At 37.8% G+C, this 22,077-nt stretch overlaps 1 protein-coding gene across 1 annotated transcript in view; it reads right to left on the bottom strand.

The window, feature by feature from the left end:
* Nucleotides 1-516: 516 nt before the first annotated feature.
* LOC113044194 (E3 ubiquitin-protein ligase RNF38-like) overlaps nucleotides 517-22,077 on the bottom strand; it is a 30,507-nt gene continuing 8,946 nt past the window's right edge. The window contains exons 3-13 of the mRNA XM_026203918.1: nucleotides 17,140-17,201; nucleotides 7,256-7,449; nucleotides 5,982-6,237; nucleotides 5,390-5,569; nucleotides 5,030-5,200; nucleotides 4,497-4,658; nucleotides 4,317-4,420; nucleotides 4,135-4,222; nucleotides 3,912-4,033; nucleotides 3,311-3,410; nucleotides 517-3,060 (exon numbers count right to left, since the gene is read on the bottom strand). Of these exons, the coding sequence (XP_026059703.1) occupies nucleotides 2,998-3,060; nucleotides 3,311-3,410; nucleotides 3,912-4,033; nucleotides 4,135-4,222; nucleotides 4,317-4,420; nucleotides 4,497-4,658; nucleotides 5,030-5,200; nucleotides 5,390-5,569; nucleotides 5,982-6,237; nucleotides 7,256-7,449; nucleotides 17,140-17,201 (1,502 nt within the window). The 3' untranslated portion in view covers nucleotides 517-2,997. The remainder of the gene's footprint in view (nucleotides 3,061-3,310; nucleotides 3,411-3,911; nucleotides 4,034-4,134; nucleotides 4,223-4,316; nucleotides 4,421-4,496; nucleotides 4,659-5,029; nucleotides 5,201-5,389; nucleotides 5,570-5,981; nucleotides 6,238-7,255; nucleotides 7,450-17,139; nucleotides 17,202-22,077) is intronic.

Genomic DNA, 22,077 nt, shown 5'->3' with positions numbered 1-22,077 from the left:
AATGGGATAATGAATGGAAAAAGAAAAGAACAGAAATGTCAAGGAAGAGAACATTATACATTTATTACTGAGCCACCCTATGAAATTCAAAAGACTGGGAATAGGGAGAAGAGACAAAGAAAAAAAATAATTTGCACTACGTAGTGAAGCATAACTAGAAATATCTCTCATACACATATATGTGTGTGTGTAGGAAGAAATAAATAAATAAATGAATAAAAGAAGAAATAAATAAATATGGGAAAAAATAAATATATACATAAATAAGGAAATAAATGTATAAATTATTTTAGTTTTTTGCTTTTCTATGTATATTTATTATATATATATATATATATATATATATATATATATATATATATATATATATATATATATATATATATATATATATATATATATATATATATATATATTTTTTTTTTTATTTTTTTATTTTGGCAGACGTGGCATTCCATATGTCTGTATGTGTGTGTGTGTAGAAAAGAAAAGAAAAAAAAAAAAAAAGTACAGATGTTTGTTAAAAAGTTTTATATCAAGCCTTCAAATGATTTTGGTTACAGATATTATACATATGAAACTACAACATGTTAAATGATACAATTGTATTTTTAATGGTAAGAATTAAAACAACCAATAAACAAATGCAAGAGAAATCATAAGCTCTCTTATTGGTGTTGCAAAAGATTAAGGGGAAAAAAACATAAATAGTAAAACTGAGGTAACTGCTATTGTACCAAGCAGGGAAAAATCAAACTTCTAGAACACAGAATGACAAAGTAAGGTAATGCACATTTGTTGTTTGCAAAGAATAAAGAATTCATCATTTTCTGCTCATGAATTCGACTTGTGACACTGAAGCGGACGACACTGGAGAATGGTTTAAAGGCATCTCTCATTAAGACACTGCAGGCTCTGAGACTACATCACAATTCATATGACACTTTCTACACCAGTCATAGAGCCTACATAATGCCACACAGAGGCAGTTATATCCATTCATAACGATAACAATGCATGACAGAATACAATCATACACATACAAACACACGTCTAAGTCATAACGCATCTCAAGTGTTCATTATAAAGTAACGCACATGGCTATGAATGGCTATAACAGCCTTATGGAGGCTGTAAGAGTGGGTGCACTGGAAGGCTGTATATATTATAAAAAAGAAAAAAAACACTACATAGAGAGGGCAGTGAGAGAGCAAATGAAAGGACAAGAGACATAAACCGTTTACTAAGACCAAGAGCCTTGCAGGGATGAAAGGAAGGTACCTAAAATGACACATTTCTCAAGGGGTTTGTGTGTATTGCCCTCCATTTGGTCCTGCAGAATCTGTGCGTTTCCCTTTTTAAAGAAACCGAAATGCTACGATATAATCTGTACTCTTTGAACACTCATTGTACATACACACATCCAAGACGGAGTCTTTGATTACTAAATTTTAAGGCATATGAAATCAAATAATGACCTAAATTAAAAGTGACAGCTAATTTTGGTAAACTCAGGGGTATTGCGGCAATGTTAATGACTAAAGTCACAAAAATGAAACTTTAGCTCGGGTTTAAAAAGATGAAGGATCACTATTTTAAGAAATGAAAGTCTTAAAGGAGTTCAAAAAAAAAAGAAAATGTCATTATTTTTTTACTCTAAATTTGAATTTCCCTTCAGTTGTTGCAAACCTATCAGTTTCTTTCTTCTGTTGAGAACAACAGAAGATATTTTGAAGAATGTTAGTAATATAACAGCTGCTTGCAGCCAATGATGTCTATAGTTTGGGAAGTAAAAATACAATGGATGTAAACTGCTGGGTAACCAACATTCTTCAAAATATCTATTGGGCTCAACAGAAGAAGAACATTTATAAGAGTACATTTTCTGCTAAATGTCCATTTTGGGGTAAACTATGACATTAAGTGCTAAAAGAGAAAAGTGGTGACTTGATTACATAATCAATCTGCAGGACAGGCTATGGATTAGAAATACACAATGTTTTTTCTTAAAAAAGGTTATTTTAAAGGCAAATGTGACCGACGGCAAAGAAAACTGAAAAAACAAAAAAATTCTGCAGCAGTATACATCGAAGGACCTCCAAACCAATCAAATGTCATGTCAGTGCGCATCCTCAGCCAATCCCAGACGAGAAGAAACGTGAGAGCGACAAGCCAGTGTTCTGTACCATACATATGGGATAAATAACAAACAACCGATTCTCAAATACACACTCTTTCACACAGAAGCACACACACAACTCACAGTTTTCCAATTCTATAAAGACTGCTAAATCATAATTGAGCAAGACCCACCCAAAAGCCCCGTTTTATTTATAGATATCATTTGAATCTTTTGTTCCATTTTTGGAAAAAGACAGTTCCATAATTTTTTTATAACCCAAAAAAAAAAAAAAAAACAGTATGAATTTTGTAATTTGTCCCTCTATATTGATACATACATACATACATATTTATATATAGCTATATTTGTTGGTAAAATATAAAAGCCCATGCTCACAACATTAACCTTCGTAAAGACCACCACACCACAGTGTGCTCACATAGCCGGGAATGTTAGTGCACACACTCACACTCTCACACACACACACACACACACACACACACACACACACACACAGCAACATACCAACACCCGTCCCCAAAGGGCAGAACTAAACTATATATAGATTTATATTAAAAAAAAGAAAAGAAAAAACAATCTCAGAACCAGAATGATAATATGAACCATAATCTTTGGACTTCCACTCAAAGAATTAGTGATCAAACATCCAAAGGGATGAGTTTGTGTGTGTCTCAATTAGTTGGATATTCATAGATGAATAGCAAACGATGCTTTTGATGCATAAAGTTTTTATGAATCTTTGCAGCAGTCATCTGTGTGCGAGGAGTAATTATGCATGTGGAAGTTAACTGAATGTAACGGTGGGAGAATGACTGAAGTGTTCAGTGGTGTGTGTTCGTGTTCGGGGAGCAGCGTCACTCAGAATCCCGCTGGACTTCAGAGGCATCGGCTCGGCAAATAGGACAGGTTCTGTTAGCCTAGAAGACAGAGGAGGACAGATATGGTCAAATAGGTCTAAGAAATATATAGATCATAACTGAAGACAAGCAGTAGGTTAGGCAAATCTATCTGCATAAACACGCTGTCACAATAGCACAAAGATTAGTGCTAGTTACATTTTTAAATACATTAAACTAAATCAATATCTATCTACTACCACCACTACTACTAATGAATTAAATAAATGGTTAAAATGAATTAAATGAATACATTTGCAAGATTGCTTACCTTCAGCCATTTGTCGACACACTTGGCATGGAATTCATGATTACAGGGCAGTACTCTCAACAGTTGACGAGACTCAAAATCACACATGCACACTACACACCTACAGGGACAACATCGAGAGTTTGTTCAAATGCATTTAAAGAAAACAAAAAGAAAAAGCCTGAACTGACATTTTGACTCTGAATTGCTTTAAAGAAATAGTATCCAAAAATGAAGATTCTGTCATCATTTAATCACCCTCATGTCATTCCAAACCTGAATGAGTTTCTTCCTTGTGTTGAACACAAAAGATGATATAAGATCCAAACAGTTGTTGGTCCCCACTGACTTCGATATCAGGGAAAGAAATACTATGGAAGTCAATGGGGACCATCAACTGTTTGAATTCCAGCATTCTTCAAATTATCTAATATTTGACATAAGAAAGAAACTCATGCAGGTTTGGAACGACATGAAGCAGTGTAAATGACAAAATTATCATTTTTGGTTGAACTACCCCTTTAAAAGTACAAATATTAATGTATATATGTAATCTCTTGATTTATTATAAGGTCACAAATACAGTTCAATAACAAATAGGTTTTTTTAAGTTTGTACTCACAAAGTCTGCTCTGACTGATGGTTGCTGGGGTTGAATCTGTAGGAAGGCAGCTGTTCGATATCGGCTTTTGTCAAACCTCTAGGCTTCGCTTCTCCAAGACGCTCCGCAAGGTTTAACAGAGCCTAGTCAACCAAAAAAGCGCATGTGAAACGATACCAAAACAAAAGTATACCTAAAAAGTGATCGGAAATATTCATCATGAAGTGTTTTCTAGGACTCTCACCTCATAATTCTCAACCTCTCCATCATCTACATCCAGCTCCAAGCTAATGGTGGGACCCACTGCTGTTGGCTGGACTGGAAGAACAGATCTGGCCCACCAAACAGAAACAGTGACATTATTATTCTCCAGCTCGCTGGCTCTCCAACACAACACTCTGGTGTATGTCTGCATGTGTAACTCACAGGAAGTAGGGCAGCAGACTTGGGTGGTAAGGAGGTGGAGGTACAGGCTGCTGAGAGCGGTAACGTCTGCCTGTGATTCGCCGAGGCATGAAGTGTGGATACGGCTGGAGAGAGCACAGGAAAAACACATAAAACCTCCATCAGCTTGAGCAGAGGTGATGAAGCATGAAGATCACTCACCACTCCAAAGAGCTCCTGGGGCAGGGGTTCATGGGAGAGGAACTGCAGTGGGGTGGAAGGGGGCAGAGGACTAGGATGTCCCGAATGGGGATAGTTAAACCCTCCACCTACCGACAGGTGTTCCCCCAATAACTCAACCTCATTCTCTATCCTCTGCAGCGGCTAGTCAAAAAAGACAACAATGCAGATTTAATGCAAATATTTGAAATTCTATTTCTTTCTAACATAGCAGAACTATAGTTAAAAAAAAAAAAAAAAAGAATGCAAGTATTAATATAAATATTTACATATGTTATAAAATATTTGTGCATAGTAAATATTCTATTTTGCTCTGAAGGGATGCATAAAAAACAAACAAAAATTTGATAAAATAAGACATTTTAAAAGCATAACAACAATTTACAACATTAAAAATAATAATAATAATAATAAAATTATTAATTAAATGCAGCCTTTTTGAGAATAAGAGACTCATTTAAATGGTATAACTAGTAAAATATAAAGCAGTGTGCGTATAATATTTTTATACTTACAGATCGAGACTGTTGCGTCTGGAAGGGTAAGAACTGTCCAGGCGTCGGGAGGTGGGGCGGATGATGTGATAGATGCGGCGGATGAAGCAGGAACGGGGGATCACTGGAGAGGAGAGAAGGAAATGCGGCGTACGGCATTGGCAAATGCTGCACTGAACATGGCGGCAACATCTGCAGGTCAAACAAACAAACAGACATTAGACTAGCAGATTCAAGCCACTACAAAACACTTCAAACAGGTCAAAACAGGAAGGTGACAACTTTCCACCACTGGGTGGCAGCAGATACAACCAAATCAAATGAGCTGCCCAAAATCAATTGAAGCCATCTAAGCCTTTCCACTCCTTGATATATACTTACAGGAGGAGGTACGCTACAGATTGGATAGTGTTGCTGTCCACTGAAGACCACAGAACAGGTGGGCACCTGCTGTTGAGAAGAGCATGCTGGGAGATGCTGTCCCGTGCAGAGGGGGGCAGGTAGACCATGGGGCGGAACTGGAGAAACTGTATATGACACCGGAACTGTACCCTGAGGGAGCTAAAAATCCACACACACAGAGGAAAAAAAAATTAATAAATAGTGTTTGATTTATTAATGATCTGTCCAAAAAAGGCCCTCTTCAATTATTTAATACTATAGCAATTACAAATACAACAACTCACAATTGTGAGGGAGGGAAAAAAAAGTGCAATAACCTTTCGTCCATGGTGGAAAAAAGCATCCGTAAATGCTACATAACATCTAGATTTAAAATAAAGACATTTCTGCTTTGGTTGATGGAGGAGTACTTGAGCCCTGTTAATGGGGCTGGGAGGTACATGACACACACAAAACAAGTTATAATACAAGACATCTTATGAGTCTGCTTGATCTTCTTGGATGGGAACTTCATTAGGATACCTTCGGTCCCAGTTATCATCCCACAGAGACCCTGCCCCAAACCTCTAACCTGCTCGTGGAGATCCATCATAATAGCTCCCTGCTGCGGGGGGTGCAATAACCGTGGCGAGAGCGTCGGGGGGTGAAAGGCCCGGGGCTCATCTAGGCCGGGTGGAGGGTGGGATGGTGGCTGGCCGTAGGGATGAAGAGAATGTGGGTGAGGATGGTGGCGATAGTTTTCATCCTGTCCCCCACCCGGGGACCCATGAGGGGGATGGTGCCGCGACAGACGCTCTCGCCGACCGCGCTGACGCCGCACTGGAGGACTGCACAGGCAAAGTCACATTCATGTAATATACACTAATAATCAAATATGACCCTGGACCACAAAAGCAGTCAAAAATGCATTGTAAGGGTTTCTTTTATGCCCCAAATTATTAGAATATTAAGTAAAGGTCATGTTACATGAAGACATTTTGTAAATTTCCTACCATAAATATATATATATATATATATAAAAAAAAAAAAAAATATATATATATATATATATATATATATATACATACACACTTTCAGATGATGTATAAACCCAGTCTTAAACAAAAAAACTGACCCTTATGACTTGTTTTGTAGTCCAGGGTTACACACACAAAAAAAGAAATACACAATTTTTAATAATGTTTTTGGAAGAAGTCTCTTATACTTACCAATTTATTTGATCCAAAAAAAAACAGGAACGTTGTAAAAATTATTACAATTTAAACATTTTTCTATGTGCCACCACGGAAATAATATATTCAAAGCTGAACATACAGTATTGTATATCAAACTGGATTTTCAACAGCCATTACTCCAGTGTTTTCATCAATATAAATACTACAACAATCCTTCATTAAGATTCACTAAAATATAATGTTTACAATACACCATAATATAATATATATAAACTAAAATATGTAAACCAATATATAAACTATAATATAATAATAATAAATCCACTGGCAGCACTGCATGTTTGTTTAAATAAATAAATAAATATATTTTTTTATTGCCTTCATTCACTAAATTTATTGTGTATCATAATTATGCCACCTATAAACGGACTACTTAATGTTTATTTATATACAAAAAAAATTAAGTTTCATTTAAATAAAAGGCTATATTAAAATTGTTCAATGGGGGACTAGAATTTATAAATTGATACCACAAAACGAGTGCTTAGAATGCTGTATAAAAGCAATAGACAAACACACCTGACAAAAGTCACTGCCTTCATTATTATCGTTCAACTCATTCAGTGCACATTCACATCAGTACTACCAGTCACAACTAACAACAGCATACCTGCGTCTGTGCCGTGCAGGTGTGTGGCAGCGCTCAGGGTGGTAGTGTGGGTGGGGATAGGGGTGTGGCCTGCGACTGGGCGGAAGCTCCCATGGTCTGATTGGTGGTGAGGGTGTGGAAGGAGGAGCAGAGGTAAACTCCAGTACAGACTGCTGAGAAAGACGCTGTCTCTTCGGACTGGGAGAATCCTCCGTCTGAGGGACAAAACCGTAAATCACTCAATTATTCATCTGCAATTACAAACCACATAGATTCAAACTCAATCACTGCTGAAACATCTTACGCACTTACAGAAACCATTTACACAAAAATGTTAAATACATGTCATGCAAAGTTTGAATATATGAAACTGGAAGTGAGCTTTGGGAGTTAGGGTGGATTTTCAAACTGTTCTCCACACAAAGCTATCATCTGACTTCAGAAGACTAGGGACACGAAATGTGGGCTACTATTTTTCGAAGCTTGACAGCCTTTATTGGACAAAGCAGCTTAAACATTCTGCTAAATATTTTCTTTTGTGTTTCACAGATCAAAGTCAGCTCAATTAAAATGTATTCCTTTATAAAATAAATGTTTTTGTGAACATTAACAACAACAACAACAACAACATCATTCAATTTCTAATATTCAGGTCTACTAACAAAATACTGCTCAATGCTGCACTCATTTACCACAAATTTCTACTCCAGAAATTGTCCACTATTTGATACCTCATGTTAATTAATATCTTAACACAAACAAAAAAAGTGTTTTGTACATGTGCTAGTTCCTTTTGCCCATTGAGAGCACAAGTAGCTATTGTGCCTGCCGGCATTAGTGGCATTTCCTGTCAATGATATCACTGCCTCTGTTGCCTAAGGCAGTGTGAGGTCACTTCCCGAAAGTTTGAAGAAGCCCATGGCTTGTTGCTCAACACACACACACACACACATTTGCTCAGCTGGTGTTACTCAAACACATTCAACTCAAGTCAGCAGTATCCTCCAAGACATGGAGAAACATGCAGCGACACATGAGTCAGTGTGTGTAACCAAGGCTTGAACATGCAGGAATATCTGAACACATCATATCAGCCTCATCACCTTTTACTGGAAGTTAGATGACACACACACAACCATTTTATAGCCTAATGATCTCTGGGTCTACTCCGTTTGGAAGAGTCATAGTTGACAAGGGGTGGCATCAGAAAAGGGGTGACAGACTTTCGAAAGCATTTTTGGGTGACTAACGTGTTACTCAGACATACTTTCAAACACAAAACCCACACACATCACTGTAAGGCTTTCAAGATGCAAACTAGAGGCGCGTCTTAAAAGAACACACGTGCGATTTTGGCGAGAACCACAAGGAACACGCAAACAAGTGGATAGCACACACACGTCGACTCGTTGTGGGTGGCAAAGTGAGCTCACATAAAACAAGGTTAAGCCAAGTGTGGAGATACAGAGAGCAGCCGTGTGTGTGTGTGAGAAATCAGTAACAGGAAACAGCTGGGGAGCAGGCTAGACTTATCTGCATATGGTTTATTTAAATGTCTCTTGAAACAGATCATTTTCCATGAGGTAAAAGTGTCACTTCGGTGTGTAGCCTTCCAGCAGACACTCCTTTACATCTCTCCGTGTGAGAGGTGAGACCTTGCAAAGTATCGTCTGAGTCAGATGCCTGATCCCATTCAAAACAATGACTTCAATTGTTTTGTATGCAGTCTACACACTTTCTCTCACACACACACAAAACGCGATTATATACATGTTGGAAAAATATTTTTTGGCTTTAAGCAATTTCATTTCCTGCCTCATCGATCACGGTCCCAATTAAGAGAGAGAACCGGATCGGGAAAGGACACAATAGATCAGAGAGGTTTTAAGGGTAGAAAATTAATTTCAGGAATGTTCCGTTTTTCTTTTTGAAGAAATTAATACTTGTATTCAGCTAGGATGTATCAAATGGACTTGATATTAAAAAGACATTTATAATGTTACAAAAGATTTCCAAGTTAAAACATATGCTGTTCTTCTGAACTACAACGAACAAAAAAAAAAAAAAAAAACTTTCATGCATCATTGATAAGCATTAAACACAAATTAGCATATCAAAATGATTTCTATAGTATCATGTGTTCGTCTTAAGAACACAATTTTAGATGAAAACCGAGAGGCGTGAGACTGTCCCATAGGCAGTTTGAGTGATGTGAAGAGACACTGAGGAGACTGTTGACTGTTGAATTGTTGAATAAAGTCATTATTTTAGTTTTATTCACATGCAAAATGTATTCTCGCCACTTCATAGCGCTACAGTTGAACCCCTGATGGCAGATGGACTATTCTGAAGATGTCTTTCATACTTTTCTGGACCTTAACAGTGTAACTTACTTGGAAATCTATGGGACAGTCACAAGCCTCCCGGTTTTCATCCAAAATATCTTAAATTGTGTTCCGAAGACAAAGCTTTTACAGATTTGGAATGACATTGGGGTAAGTGATTCATCACAAAATTATCATTTTGGGGTGGAGTATCCCTTTAAGGAGGCTGGCTTAAAAGGCCCAGGTATACTTCACATTTCACGTTCAGTTCTGTACTGCGCACAGTTTAGGCGGACGAGCTCGACACACAGTACCACTTCCGTCACATCATTCACCTCGCACATGCGCTGTTTAAGCATGGTCTCAAAAAATTGCCTTCACGTGGACGGGATGCACGGCTGTCCACGAGCCCTCTTGATGACAAAAATGACGGTGCGCAGGTGGCCAAAGTATACTTTGGCCTTTATCACTGGCGCACAAAGATGCAATGACAATGTAAGTGTCATTGCATTATAATGTTTTTATTAGCCTATCCAGCTGAAGCCACTAGATGCACCGCTGCTGCATTGATCATTCAAAATATTGCGGAGAAAGAGAACATCAATGTGGAGAAGATCTTCTGTAACTAAGCTGTTCAAAAAGAATGCATATTTCACACATCTATCACCGTTGCACTCGTGTCTCGCACAAGAGAAATAGAGTTCAAATTCTGGTAATATTCAAGTACAAAATTCTAATTTAGTTTTTCAGCCATTTTCATTTACTGATCAACTAGAGTCTTGGTGTCTTACGGGTGTTGATGCTATTAAACCTCAAAAACTTTGCTTTGTTTGACCTAATTTAAAATTATGAACAAAAAAAAAATATAACTTTTATATAGTGAATAAACAATGTACATATTCATAACACATTAATGCTACAAATAAAATACTCAAATGCCATCTAAAATCTTAACTAGATTCTAGCGTTACTACACTAAGGAAAGGGAAATAAGAGAACCCTCAGTGTTCTGAATTCTTCATGGGAAATTCATTTTATGTACAGATACAGCGTTTCAGTAGAGCAGAGCTTTGGAAAGTTGAAGATGTCATTTTCAGCACAGCGATGGAAGTTTTAACAGCCTTGTTCTAAAATTGGATATTAAAGCTAGAAGCGTGTTGAAATGCCTCTCCTGTTCTGATGGCCATATGGTCACACTGTCGGCCTGTATGACAACTTTATAGCAAACACTGTGGGCTGACTACACTTGAAAAGACTCCATAAGAAAGACTTGCAATAATTACACAGCTGGCCTTCACTTTTTATTATACACATACACACATATACACACATATACACACACATACATACACACATACACATACACACATACACACACACATACACATACACATACACACATACACACACACATACATATATGTGTACATATATATATATATATACATATATATATATATATATATATATATATATATATATATATATATATATATATGTTGCGTTGTTAATATGCACCATGTTTAAACATTTGAGAGTTCAGACAAAAAAGAAACCAGAGAGTGACCTCGGACTAGTCTTCCCTCAGTCCTTCGGTTTCTTCAGGGGAGAGGAAGGTGAAGGGAAGGATGAGAAACTGGGGCTGAAGGGGGAGTGGATGGATGGATGGGAGGCAGAGATGGGGGCAGGACAGGAGTGATGCCTCAGGGGGCGGCAGGGTGGGGCTCAGAAGGGGAAAGTGCAGAATTGAAAATGATGAACTATGAACAGTGCCTGGAACACAGCCTCAGGACATTTATACATAGCCATCCAAACCCAGCTACCATGTGCACACATTCTCTCTCTCTCACACACACACACACACGCACACCCCAAAACTATTCTAAAGCATTCATATAAATGTTACTGTTATTACAATTCAAAAAGGCAAGAGAACACTCGTCATACATTTTACTTTGCCATGTTATTGAAACATTTAAAGTTGTACCATTTTATTATAATTATAATATTATTAGTACTATAATGAGTACTAATAAAATGAGTATACTATGACTATATTGCTCATCCAGAATGCTGCTGCCAGGATTCTGACTAGAACCAGTCATCGGGTCTTTACACTGGCTTCCAGTTAGATTTAGGATTGATTTTTAAGTACTTTTATTCATTTATAAATCACTCAATGGTCTAGGACCTAAATACATTGCAGATAAGCTTTGATATGCAATGAATATAAACCTGTTAGGCCATCTAACAGAGCACTCAGATCATTAGGATCGAGTCAGTTAGAAACATCAAGGGTTCGCACAAAACAAGGGGAGTCCGCTTTTAACCATTTTGCTGGCCGCAGTTGAAATCAGCTTCCAGAAGAGATCAGATGTGCCAAAACATTAGCCACATTTAAATCTAGACTCAAAACTCATCGGTTTAGCTGTGCATTTATTGAATGAGCATTGTGCTACATCCTAAATGACTGCACTGTATTTAAATGTATACTAATTTTCTATTTTTAAACCATTTTAAATCTTGTTTTTTAATTCCTTTTTTCATTGTGGTGATTATTTTTTTATAATTTTATATCCTTTCGTGTATAGCACTTTGAATTACCATTGTGTATGAAATGTGCTATATAAATAAACCTCCCTTGTCATACCTAACACAACATTATTATTTCCACTAAACACAATTAGCTGGCTTTAATCTAGTGTTAGTATTTTGATACTATTTTATTTTGATAGTTTCTATTTTATTATAGTTTTATTTTGAATAACGTTTTTTTTTTACATTAGGTTTAGTTGTTTTTTGTAAATTTGATGTTACTTTGTGTTTTTGTATACATGCAGACAAATGTTTACATACAATATATTTTTATTTTTATTTCAGTTTTAGTTAGTTTAGCACATTAAGATAAACAAAAATAAAAATTAGAAATGCTGGCTCGGCAACTAGTGTAAATAATTATTTTTTATTTATTTATTAAGTTGTTGAATGTACTTAAATGGCAGGTTGTCATCAAATGTGTCTTCAAACGATATCTAAGTAAATACACATACGCAAATTACAAAGCGTTCACACAAAGAACAAACATAACACACAAATGCAAGTACAGGCACAGGACCACACAAGACCTTCAGGACAAAGCCAAACAGCAACGGAGATGCAGGACTCAAACACATCGGTCCAAACCTGGTCAGACAGGTCCATTAGTATGAAACATTAATGGGGCCGTACATCTGCGTTTGGGGGAGATGAGTGGGTGAGGGGTGCGGAGAACAAAATCTCAACATGCATGCATCTGAACATGTTAGAAGATCAGAGAAAACTTAACATACTCGGGGGCCAAGATTTTAATCGTATTTATTGTAGTGGAGCACAAAACGATCTTTAGTGCCACATGAGTTTGAGCTTAAAAACTACAGCTCCAGGACCCGCCATCACATGCTCATCAAATACCAAGTGCTCTCTGCCTGGGGGGCCACTCTATCTGGGGAATAACCACTGCTATTGTGAGGCAGCTTGGCAAAGTGCTGAACACCCAGCCACTAGATCCATGCGATCTGACAGCAGTCAGCACTGCTGTGGATATCTAGCGCTGGGAATCATAAGGGATTTACAGATTCTGCTTCTAATATCAATTCTCATTTTTGTAAATTCAACAGCAAGTTAACTCAACTAAGCTACTAGAAATGAACATATGACTGCACAGTAGCTTATATCAACAAATACAGCGTGGTTATATCTAGCTAACACACTAAACCAAGTGACTGACACAACGAATGTTCAGTTTTGAATTGGTGAAGGTTTGCCTTGGGAATATTACTTAGGATCCGTGACAGAATACTTTAAGGCTACCAAGAAGCATGACCTAAATAAGATTCATAGGCTAAGCCTTCAGAGTAAGAGTAGTGCATTTACATCCAGAATTTCACAGAAATCTTCTGGAGGACAAAATCCAAGTAATAGAGGACAATTTGTTTTGTTTCTCTCGGATCACAGCATCAATTCAATGTCAATTCGTGAAGCTGCAGTTGAGCAAGTGGACCATCAACTTGTGCAAGTGAAAGAAAACAAGAAAGGGTCCACCCACAAGTTGTTTTTTCTACTCCGCCATAATATGGTACTGTTGTGTCCCTAGTGCTTTTGCCCAAAGTGAATAACAGTACATTTAGATATATGGGGTTAAGTGCCTTGCAGAAGGGCACAATAGTAGATGTCAAGGGATCAATCTTGTGGGATTTAACCTTTTACCAGCACAGATCTTTAACCGCTACACTATACCCACCTGAATACAACGTTTTTAGTCAAAGAACTACGACGCAAATTCGACTACAAAAATAAAAATAAAAATGCTTTCATGCATATATACTTGTAATGGTTCACACACCTGAATCAGCAGTTCTGTTAGCTGGCTAATAAAATGTTTAACTGTTAATTCTCAATGTCCAATAAAAAAAAAAAAAAAAAAGTTCTAAAAAATGTCCCGCTAATATATATATCTTAATTACTAACCTAAATAAGGAATTTGGCAGTTTTCTTTTTTCTTTCCCTCTTGTTCTGTACCATGTACCCTCACTGTTTAGCTATGACATCTTTGTAAAGTGTTTTGCACACACGGTGTAAGAAATAAAGAAATATGTGACCCTGGACCACAAAACCAGTCATAACAGTCAATTTTTTTTTTTTTTTTTTTTACATGATCTGAAAATGAAGGCATATGGAGTGGAAATATTAACAGTACCATACTTGCACAACTTGCTAGGAACTGACATCATGAGATGCCACATTTTCCAACCTTCCAAAACAACGATCAGCAGGAGATTCCTCATCCTCACAACCAAAGCACCGCTTTGATGTGAGAATACACAATGTGCTTCTGTTTCAGTGTAATACTTTAATATTTAATAGGCTGAGTCTATAGAGTCCTTGCGCTGGGTGACTGCTCTTCAAACGCTGGGACTTTATAAAAGTGCTCCGAATAAGCGGGTCCCCCCGTCTCCTCCTCCGTCTCATTATTTTCCAGCCTTTCATTTCTCCTCCCTCTGACAGGCAAACCCATTTGAGCCCGCCTCTACATTCTAAACCATCGAGAGCTTGTTTCTGCCTGTGCGGAGGCCTAGGAATGGACACACATCTCAGTTTCAGCGATCTATATTCAGGACCTCCCAAGAGCCAACATGTCCCATTCTGCTGTTCACATGGACGGCCAGCAGCGAGCACATAGCTTTCAAAACGGCTCCACATATCCCAAATATGCTTTGTTTAGTTCTGAACAGTCAGCATACACATGATGAGAGGCAGTTACCCACAGGCCCAAACACACTTCTGTTCTCTCTGTGTGTGTGTGATGTCTCTCCCTCACATACACATTTGTCAAAAACAGGAAATGGTAAGGGTTGTTGGCCTGGTTTCTTTTCTGCCAGTAAGAGCAGCAAAAGCATTTTTATGGTTCAAAATCCTTTCAGAAGTACAGACTAAATTCCCCTAGTCTCATTCGGGCCATAACTCAGTCTCTCGCTTGCACCAATACAGCCCCACCGGTCTTTTTCCACTCCCTTCATTTCGACAGCCATCCATTTCTCTGCCACTGTTCCCCTCTCTCCATGTCCCACAGCTGGAGGTGAAATCATTAGTGCCCCCACTCCATGCTCCCCCCCCCCCATCTCTCTCTCTATCCCATCATCCCTTCTTCCTCTCCTGCCGCCTGCTTGCATTCCACCCCCTCCCTCTTGCCCTCCCTCACAGGGACAGGTCCATCCCCAGAGGACGTTTCAGCCAATCACAGAGCTGCAGTCAGCTAGCCCTCTTCCTTCTCCCTTTGACTGTAAACACAGTGGAGTAAAACTGGGCAGGAACTGCCTTTTGTTTTTTGGCTTCCCTCCCTCTCGCTCTTGATTTTTAAAGGCCAGCAATGTCAGAACACCACATTTCCCAATGTAAATGTAGATGTTGGTTAAAATTAATATATTTAAACATTGAGGAAATCCAGCAAATTGACTACTTAAAGTGGTTTTGTGCCACCAAAAAAATTGTTATTTTGCTAGTTTATAAAAATTGTTCATTATTAATTTATGTTGTTCATAATACATCTGTATTATTTTAAACTACACTACCTAAACTAATTAAACGTTCGAGGTTGGCAAGATTCGGTTTCTGAAAGGAGTCACAATGCTCACAAGGCTGATCAAACATATAGCAAAAATAGTAATACTATGGAACATTAAAATTAGGGCCGGGACTTTAACGCTTTAATTGAGATTAATTAATTACACAAAAAAATAACGCGTTAATTAAGATTAATTAGTTACAGAAAAAAAAATCCCGCATTTTTTATAACTTATTTTTGCACCGCGGAACTGGATGAGTTTCGGCGGACCGATTATACTGAAGCACCAACTAGCGTTCGCATATCACCGCAGCACATGAAAGAACCTCAAGTATCACCTCAACGCAAAACATATAGCAGCTAGCGTGGACTTTACACTTTATGTTGAACTATGTATTATTTTGTTGGTGCAACTGGCAGTTTATGTTAAACTCTTTATTGTTTTGGCCAAGGTTATTGAGAGTTGGACTTAGTATGTTATGGCCTCTGAAGCAACAGAGAGATGTTTTCTAATAGTCAGGGTTTCCAATGTTCTGAATGTAATTGACAGTATTGTGTTTTACTTAAAAAACACTTTACAGAAGGTTCCAGCACCTATAAGCTTCCTGAATTTCTGAAATGTACTATTTCGAAATTGTTTCTAAATATGCTATTGCTACACTTCATGGCAAAAATTGCACTGGTCTGCTAGACTTGGTTGAACAAAAATAAACAATATTTTGTTGCTTAAGCTTATGTATTCAATCATTATTCAGTGGTATACTTTAAATCCATGTGAAAAAAAAATGACTTCACACTTTTCTCAGATCAAATATTTATATGCGATTAATTTCGATTAATTAATTACAAAGCCTCTAATTAATTAGATTAATTTTTTTAATCGAGTCCCGGCCCTAATTAAAATATATATTTTTAGCAGCCATTAGTCTTCAGTGTCACATGATCCTTTAGAAATCAATCTAATATTCCAATCTGGAGCGCTAAAACAGTTTTATTATTATTTATGCATAAAACATGCTGCTTAATATTTTTGAGGAAACAGTGATTTTTTAGGATTCTTCCATGAATAGTGTTATAAATGAATGCATCCATGCTGAATAAAAATAATTTCAGAGAAAAAAAAAAAAAAAAAGTTAAATGCAATCTAATAACTGGCCTTAAACGTATTTATAACTATAGTTCATAGCACAACCTTTATTCTTCTCTTCACAATAGCTGGGATAAAAGAAAGCATTATAACAAGAAAACAACTAAATTAGGATTTACTGATGAACTTCATACAACCACATGCTGACAAACTGAATTACACTTTTAAAGCGAGACTAGAATTTAAATCGAAAGTCGATGCATTCATGTGCAATTCATTTGTAGCCCAAAGCCTTGAACAGCACCGTTAAATCTCTGCAAAAAAGTCAATATTATAAATTAAGAACTGTTTGTTAGTCTACATTAATAAGAAGCTATAAGAAGTAATGTCTTACCTTGTCAGTGGCGTCAGCACACGCATGCTCTGAATGATAGTGGTATACTCCTCCCATTGCACCTAAAGACGGTACAAAAACAGTTAACTCAACAGCCGAGAGTACTGAAGCCTCTAAAATACTACAAACATGTCACACAGCATAATTATTTACAGCTTGTATGCCATGTTTGGCAGTCAACAGTTTCAACAGGTCCAAAAACAGACTCTTGATCCTGCAGCTTTACAGGATATCGGCAGCATGTTGAGACATCTGGGCACTACTTTAATCTTGCCTGGTGTGTGATTACGTTAATGTAAGCACAATCACTATCATATAAGCACCAAATGATCTCTATAAAGTCTAATTCTTCAGTACAAGCTCCTGTATTATCATGACCGCTTCTAAAAGATAAGCCGTATTTACTATAATGTCAGTCTTACGCTGAAAGTGTTCTAGATGTTGCTAAAGTAAATGTTTGTCTATTGATGATGACATCATGCTGTTGTTGTGATGGAGAGATACATAAGAGAGAGCGACGATAAATACATTAATCCTAGATTATAGTACGGTGCTTTCATGACAACACATCCAAAGCCTTTTGTTTTCTTTGGGTCTTTGTCTCTGTAATATATTTATTTGTTATTTTTTTGGCCCGTCTGTGTTTGTTTGCGTGTTTCCAGTGTGTCTGTGAATGTTTCATCAGACAAGCACCGGATTACCCTTGAACACTCCCAAAAAAAAAACACTCTCCAAGGACAAGGACGCTTGTGTGTGAAGTGCCCACTAAAAAGCTTTTTGTTTGAACTGGTGCGTCTATTTTTCTGTCACCGTGAGTTCTTTTAGTCTCTTTTCTCTCAATGACAGAGCGACTGAGAACTCGGAGATATTGGGGAGAGAGGGAGCGACAGAGAGATGAACCCGGGTACGAGGAGGATGTAGACAGCGCACAAGTATCACTCAAACAAGACTGAAAGAAACACACAAAAAAGGGGCATTTTTAAAACGCGGCTTATTCTTAATGCAGTTGTAACTTCAATAAATCAAACTGTGTGTTAACAAAAAAAGCACCAAGAACAGAAATCAGCCTCATTTTTATCCTCAGTGTGTCCAGTTTGTGACTAAACTTCAGTCTACCAGAGCGAGGCGTCTCATCAACTAGAGAGGGCTTTCCTCAAGGTGTATTTTCACACTGACAGAATCATGCTTCCACTGACGGAAACGTTTTAAAATATCTGACAGACTAACAAATTTCTTGCGTAGTATGGATTATTTCAGTTTCTCAATATTTACAACCCTGTGTAGTCATGCCAGAGGTTGCCATAGGCACATAAATGTCTGAAAAAGAGCATGAAAATGTGTCTTAATTCAATTCAAATCATTCAAATGTGAGCAGTTTACAGCGTTTATAGCACAGCATCTCTTAGTGGTCTCCCACGTGAAACTCAAGGCCCATACAAAAAATTTAAATCAAGCATTCAGGTCAGCATGAAACAGCCCTCGCAAACCCATTTTACTTTTGAAGTGGAAAAGATCATTTCAGGACTCAATTTATCCATTGGGAATTACCTGGATTTTGAAAAGTGGACATTAAATTGCAGCATTAATAGACGATTTCGGAAACAATTACTTACAACAATAGTCTAAAACAATAACTAAATAATTTTATAAAATAAACAATATTTTTTTCCCCAAATACTTACCCAGGTTTTTTCCACCAAGAGTGTTTATGAATATATTAAAATTAATATTTAAATTTCCAGCAAGTAGCATTTTTGCAACTTATTTTGTAAACACATACATACATATACACACACATATACACATATATATATTTTTATTAATATATATAATTATTAATAAATTATAATAATAAATTATTATATAAATTATAATAAATTATTAATAATTATTATTATTATTTTTTGCTAATATAATACATTGTTAACGCATTTTGTGCTGGCTCTTGAAAATGTTAAGCCCTGATACAGAAGTTTGCTAAATAAAACTGGGCTGATAAGGACGATGCTAGTCATAATCATTCGTAATTTTCCATCATAATTCACCAGCATGATGCATTTGCCGTGCACAATTTCAGTGACAAATTAAGCATAGAAGGGATACATGACATCAAATGAGCAATACACACACTTTTTGCAATGATAACCGAGGGGGAGGCATGAAGGGGAAGGAGGGAGAGAGGAAGAGAAAGAGGCCCACAGAGGGAAAGGGAATAAACCTTGAATAGAACCGCAAGCAAGACCCGCTTAGCACAAGACAGAGGGACACTGGCCGGGACTGAGAGAGTCATTTATTCATTTTTAAAAGGACGTTATTAAATCAGTGAAGAGAGCAACACACCTCTGACTAATACGGAGTAAAACAGCAATAAATCAAACAAAAGGTAATTGACAAATCTCCACCAGTCACAACAGTTAAGAAAAAACAACAAATATATACATTGTAAATTCAATAATGACAAACACTTTGTTCAGTTTGATTACACACCTTTCAGTTTGAATCACGCATGTGACGGTCATCAGCGAAGGTCAAAGGATTAGGCTTGCAGTTCAACTTAATCAGCAGATGGCCATGGTTTATTTATTTGGCAAAGACAATTTTTACTTGAATATGGTGCTCACAGAGCATTCATTCTGGACCCAATTTCTCCACAAACCATCTAAAAGAGGAAAGAGGAGACCCTGGTGTCACTGTGGGGGAAGGGGCAGACGAAAGGGGTCCTGACTGATGTTATGAGAAGGAAAAAGATCCAGGGAAAATGGAGATAGAGGGGGAGAAAGACGGGACTGAGGCTTCCCCTCTCGGCTACTATTGATTTTTCTCTGAGCTTCAGAGTGTATCAGCTTTATCTGTCCATTCCTGCTCCATCCTTCCCTCCTGCCTGAGCCCTATCTATCCATCGTTAGCGTCGGTCACATGATTCCAGGGTCCTCTCTTGCTCTCCCCCAACACACTATGAAAACCGGCATAGCCTTCTCCACATTATGGGGACAACAACAAAAACCTCTGCCAACTCAAATTGAGCATTGACATTAACCTCCAGAAAACACTGACATTCATGCTCACACACACGTTCTTCTGCTGAAGCACTTTGCATTATGAATTTAAAAAGGAGGATGAACAGACCATAGTTAATTAAATAACAGCGAGAGAGAGAAAGGCTGATAGCACTAATGTTGCCTTATTACTTTTAATATCAGTTGTTAAGTTTATAAATTAGGAAAATTATTTGTTATACTGCACTGGTAGAAACAGTTTACCATTTTAATATTTATATTTAGGTTTAAACCATTTAATATTTTCAGTATTCAGTTTATTTGTATTCTAAGTCGTTTTTTTTTTTTTTTTTTTACCTTTATTAAATCAGTTGTAGGTCAAAAAACCAGAAGCAATCTATTATACCATGACATGCAAACACTGCAATATTTTTACAGTGAATAATAAAATGTTATCATCATCATCATGAGGAAAGGGACAGATGGATAGCTACACAACACACCATTCTTAAAACTCACAGAAAAAGAAAGGAAGGTCAGAGTCGGAAAAGTTGAGCCAACAGAGCAAGCGAGAGAAAACGAGAAAGGAAGTAAGAGGAGTTTAAATGAGCGAGTTCAAGAGTGTGACAGAACAGAAGGAGAGAAAGATTTGGCTAATGTTTCTCAGCCTGGTTCAGCTTTCCCTCTCACCCCTCTCACTTCTCCAACACACAAAGGAAGGAATGCCAGAAAGACGCACACATCCACTCCCTCTCTTTCGCTCTTACTATGTAGTCTACCTCTCTCGACCTCAAATCTTCCACAGGCCACTTAAACATGCTTTGCTTTGGTCGGTCTCTTTCCAGTGTTTCTCTTCTTCAGATGTGCATACAGAGAAGACTGTAGCTTGTCTGACATTGACAAAACTGCTTTTATACGCCCCAATCAGATCCTCTGCACCAAGCCTCTCGGTTAACCTGGACAGAGATAGCATCTAGCAAATTCAACCCTACCGTCAGGCTCAAATCCCATTTACAGTAATGGGCTCTACAGAGTGACGCTGGGCTGGGACTAAAGTTGAGATTGGTCTTTGTGAAGTCTGATGTCAGATGTGAGATTTACACAGAGACGAGAGGTCAATGCGGTTTGAGGAAAGCCACACTTATGCTTTGGTCTCCAACAAACACAAAGATCGGAGCACAGGATGGAGCCCTCATGAAGACAGACACAGGAATGGAGTGAACCACAATGCCATTTGCTCCTCCGGAGTGGATTCAGCTTTGATAAACACTGGGAAAATTGAGCATGAAGTTGATTCTTTTTTCGCACCTATTCAGTAATGACATTGAATCAAGAGTTGGGTTTGACTTTATTTATATGCTAAAACATATACTGTGCAACATTTGGACATCTGAGGTTACTTCGCTTTTGAAAAACTTGTTACCGGGTCGCTAGATTTTGCACTTTCACACTGCCAGTGATTACCCGGGATATGTGCGTGCTTTCACACACAACCCGTAAAGATCCCGTAATGACACGTGACATCAGGGCGTGATGTGTAATGTACGAGTCGAAAACATTGGGCACGTTATACTTTCACTGAAGCAAGCGAACGATCTCGGCGTCAGCGCGGAAAGTGAGGAACTAACTGATCTCTGCTTCATTACAGTTCGCACATGTGTTTTTGTCGCGAACGTTGATCTTCCTTCAAAACTGCCGGTAAAAGAATTGCGTGATCACGCGCGTCATCACTTCGATACGGCATTAGATCTGGCTTTTGTTCACACAGTGCTCATCCCGGGTTGAACCAGGCAATGTTACTAGGCCCCTGACCCGGGTTCAATGCGGGAATCAATCCCGGGACGTGGTTGCTTTCACACAGAAGGCGACCCGGCAATGTTCCGGCAATTTGCCGGGTCCGACGTGCAGTGTGAAAGGGGCTAAAGTCTCAAAGCCTTGAAGA

This window comes from Carassius auratus, chromosome 26 (assembly GCF_003368295.1).
Source record: "Carassius auratus strain Wakin chromosome 26, ASM336829v1, whole genome shotgun sequence".
Classification (NCBI taxonomy): Eukaryota; Metazoa; Chordata; class Actinopteri; order Cypriniformes; family Cyprinidae; genus Carassius; species Carassius auratus.
Note: the sequence above shows the minus strand (reverse complement) of the source record. Positions and strands in the feature narration are given on the sequence as shown.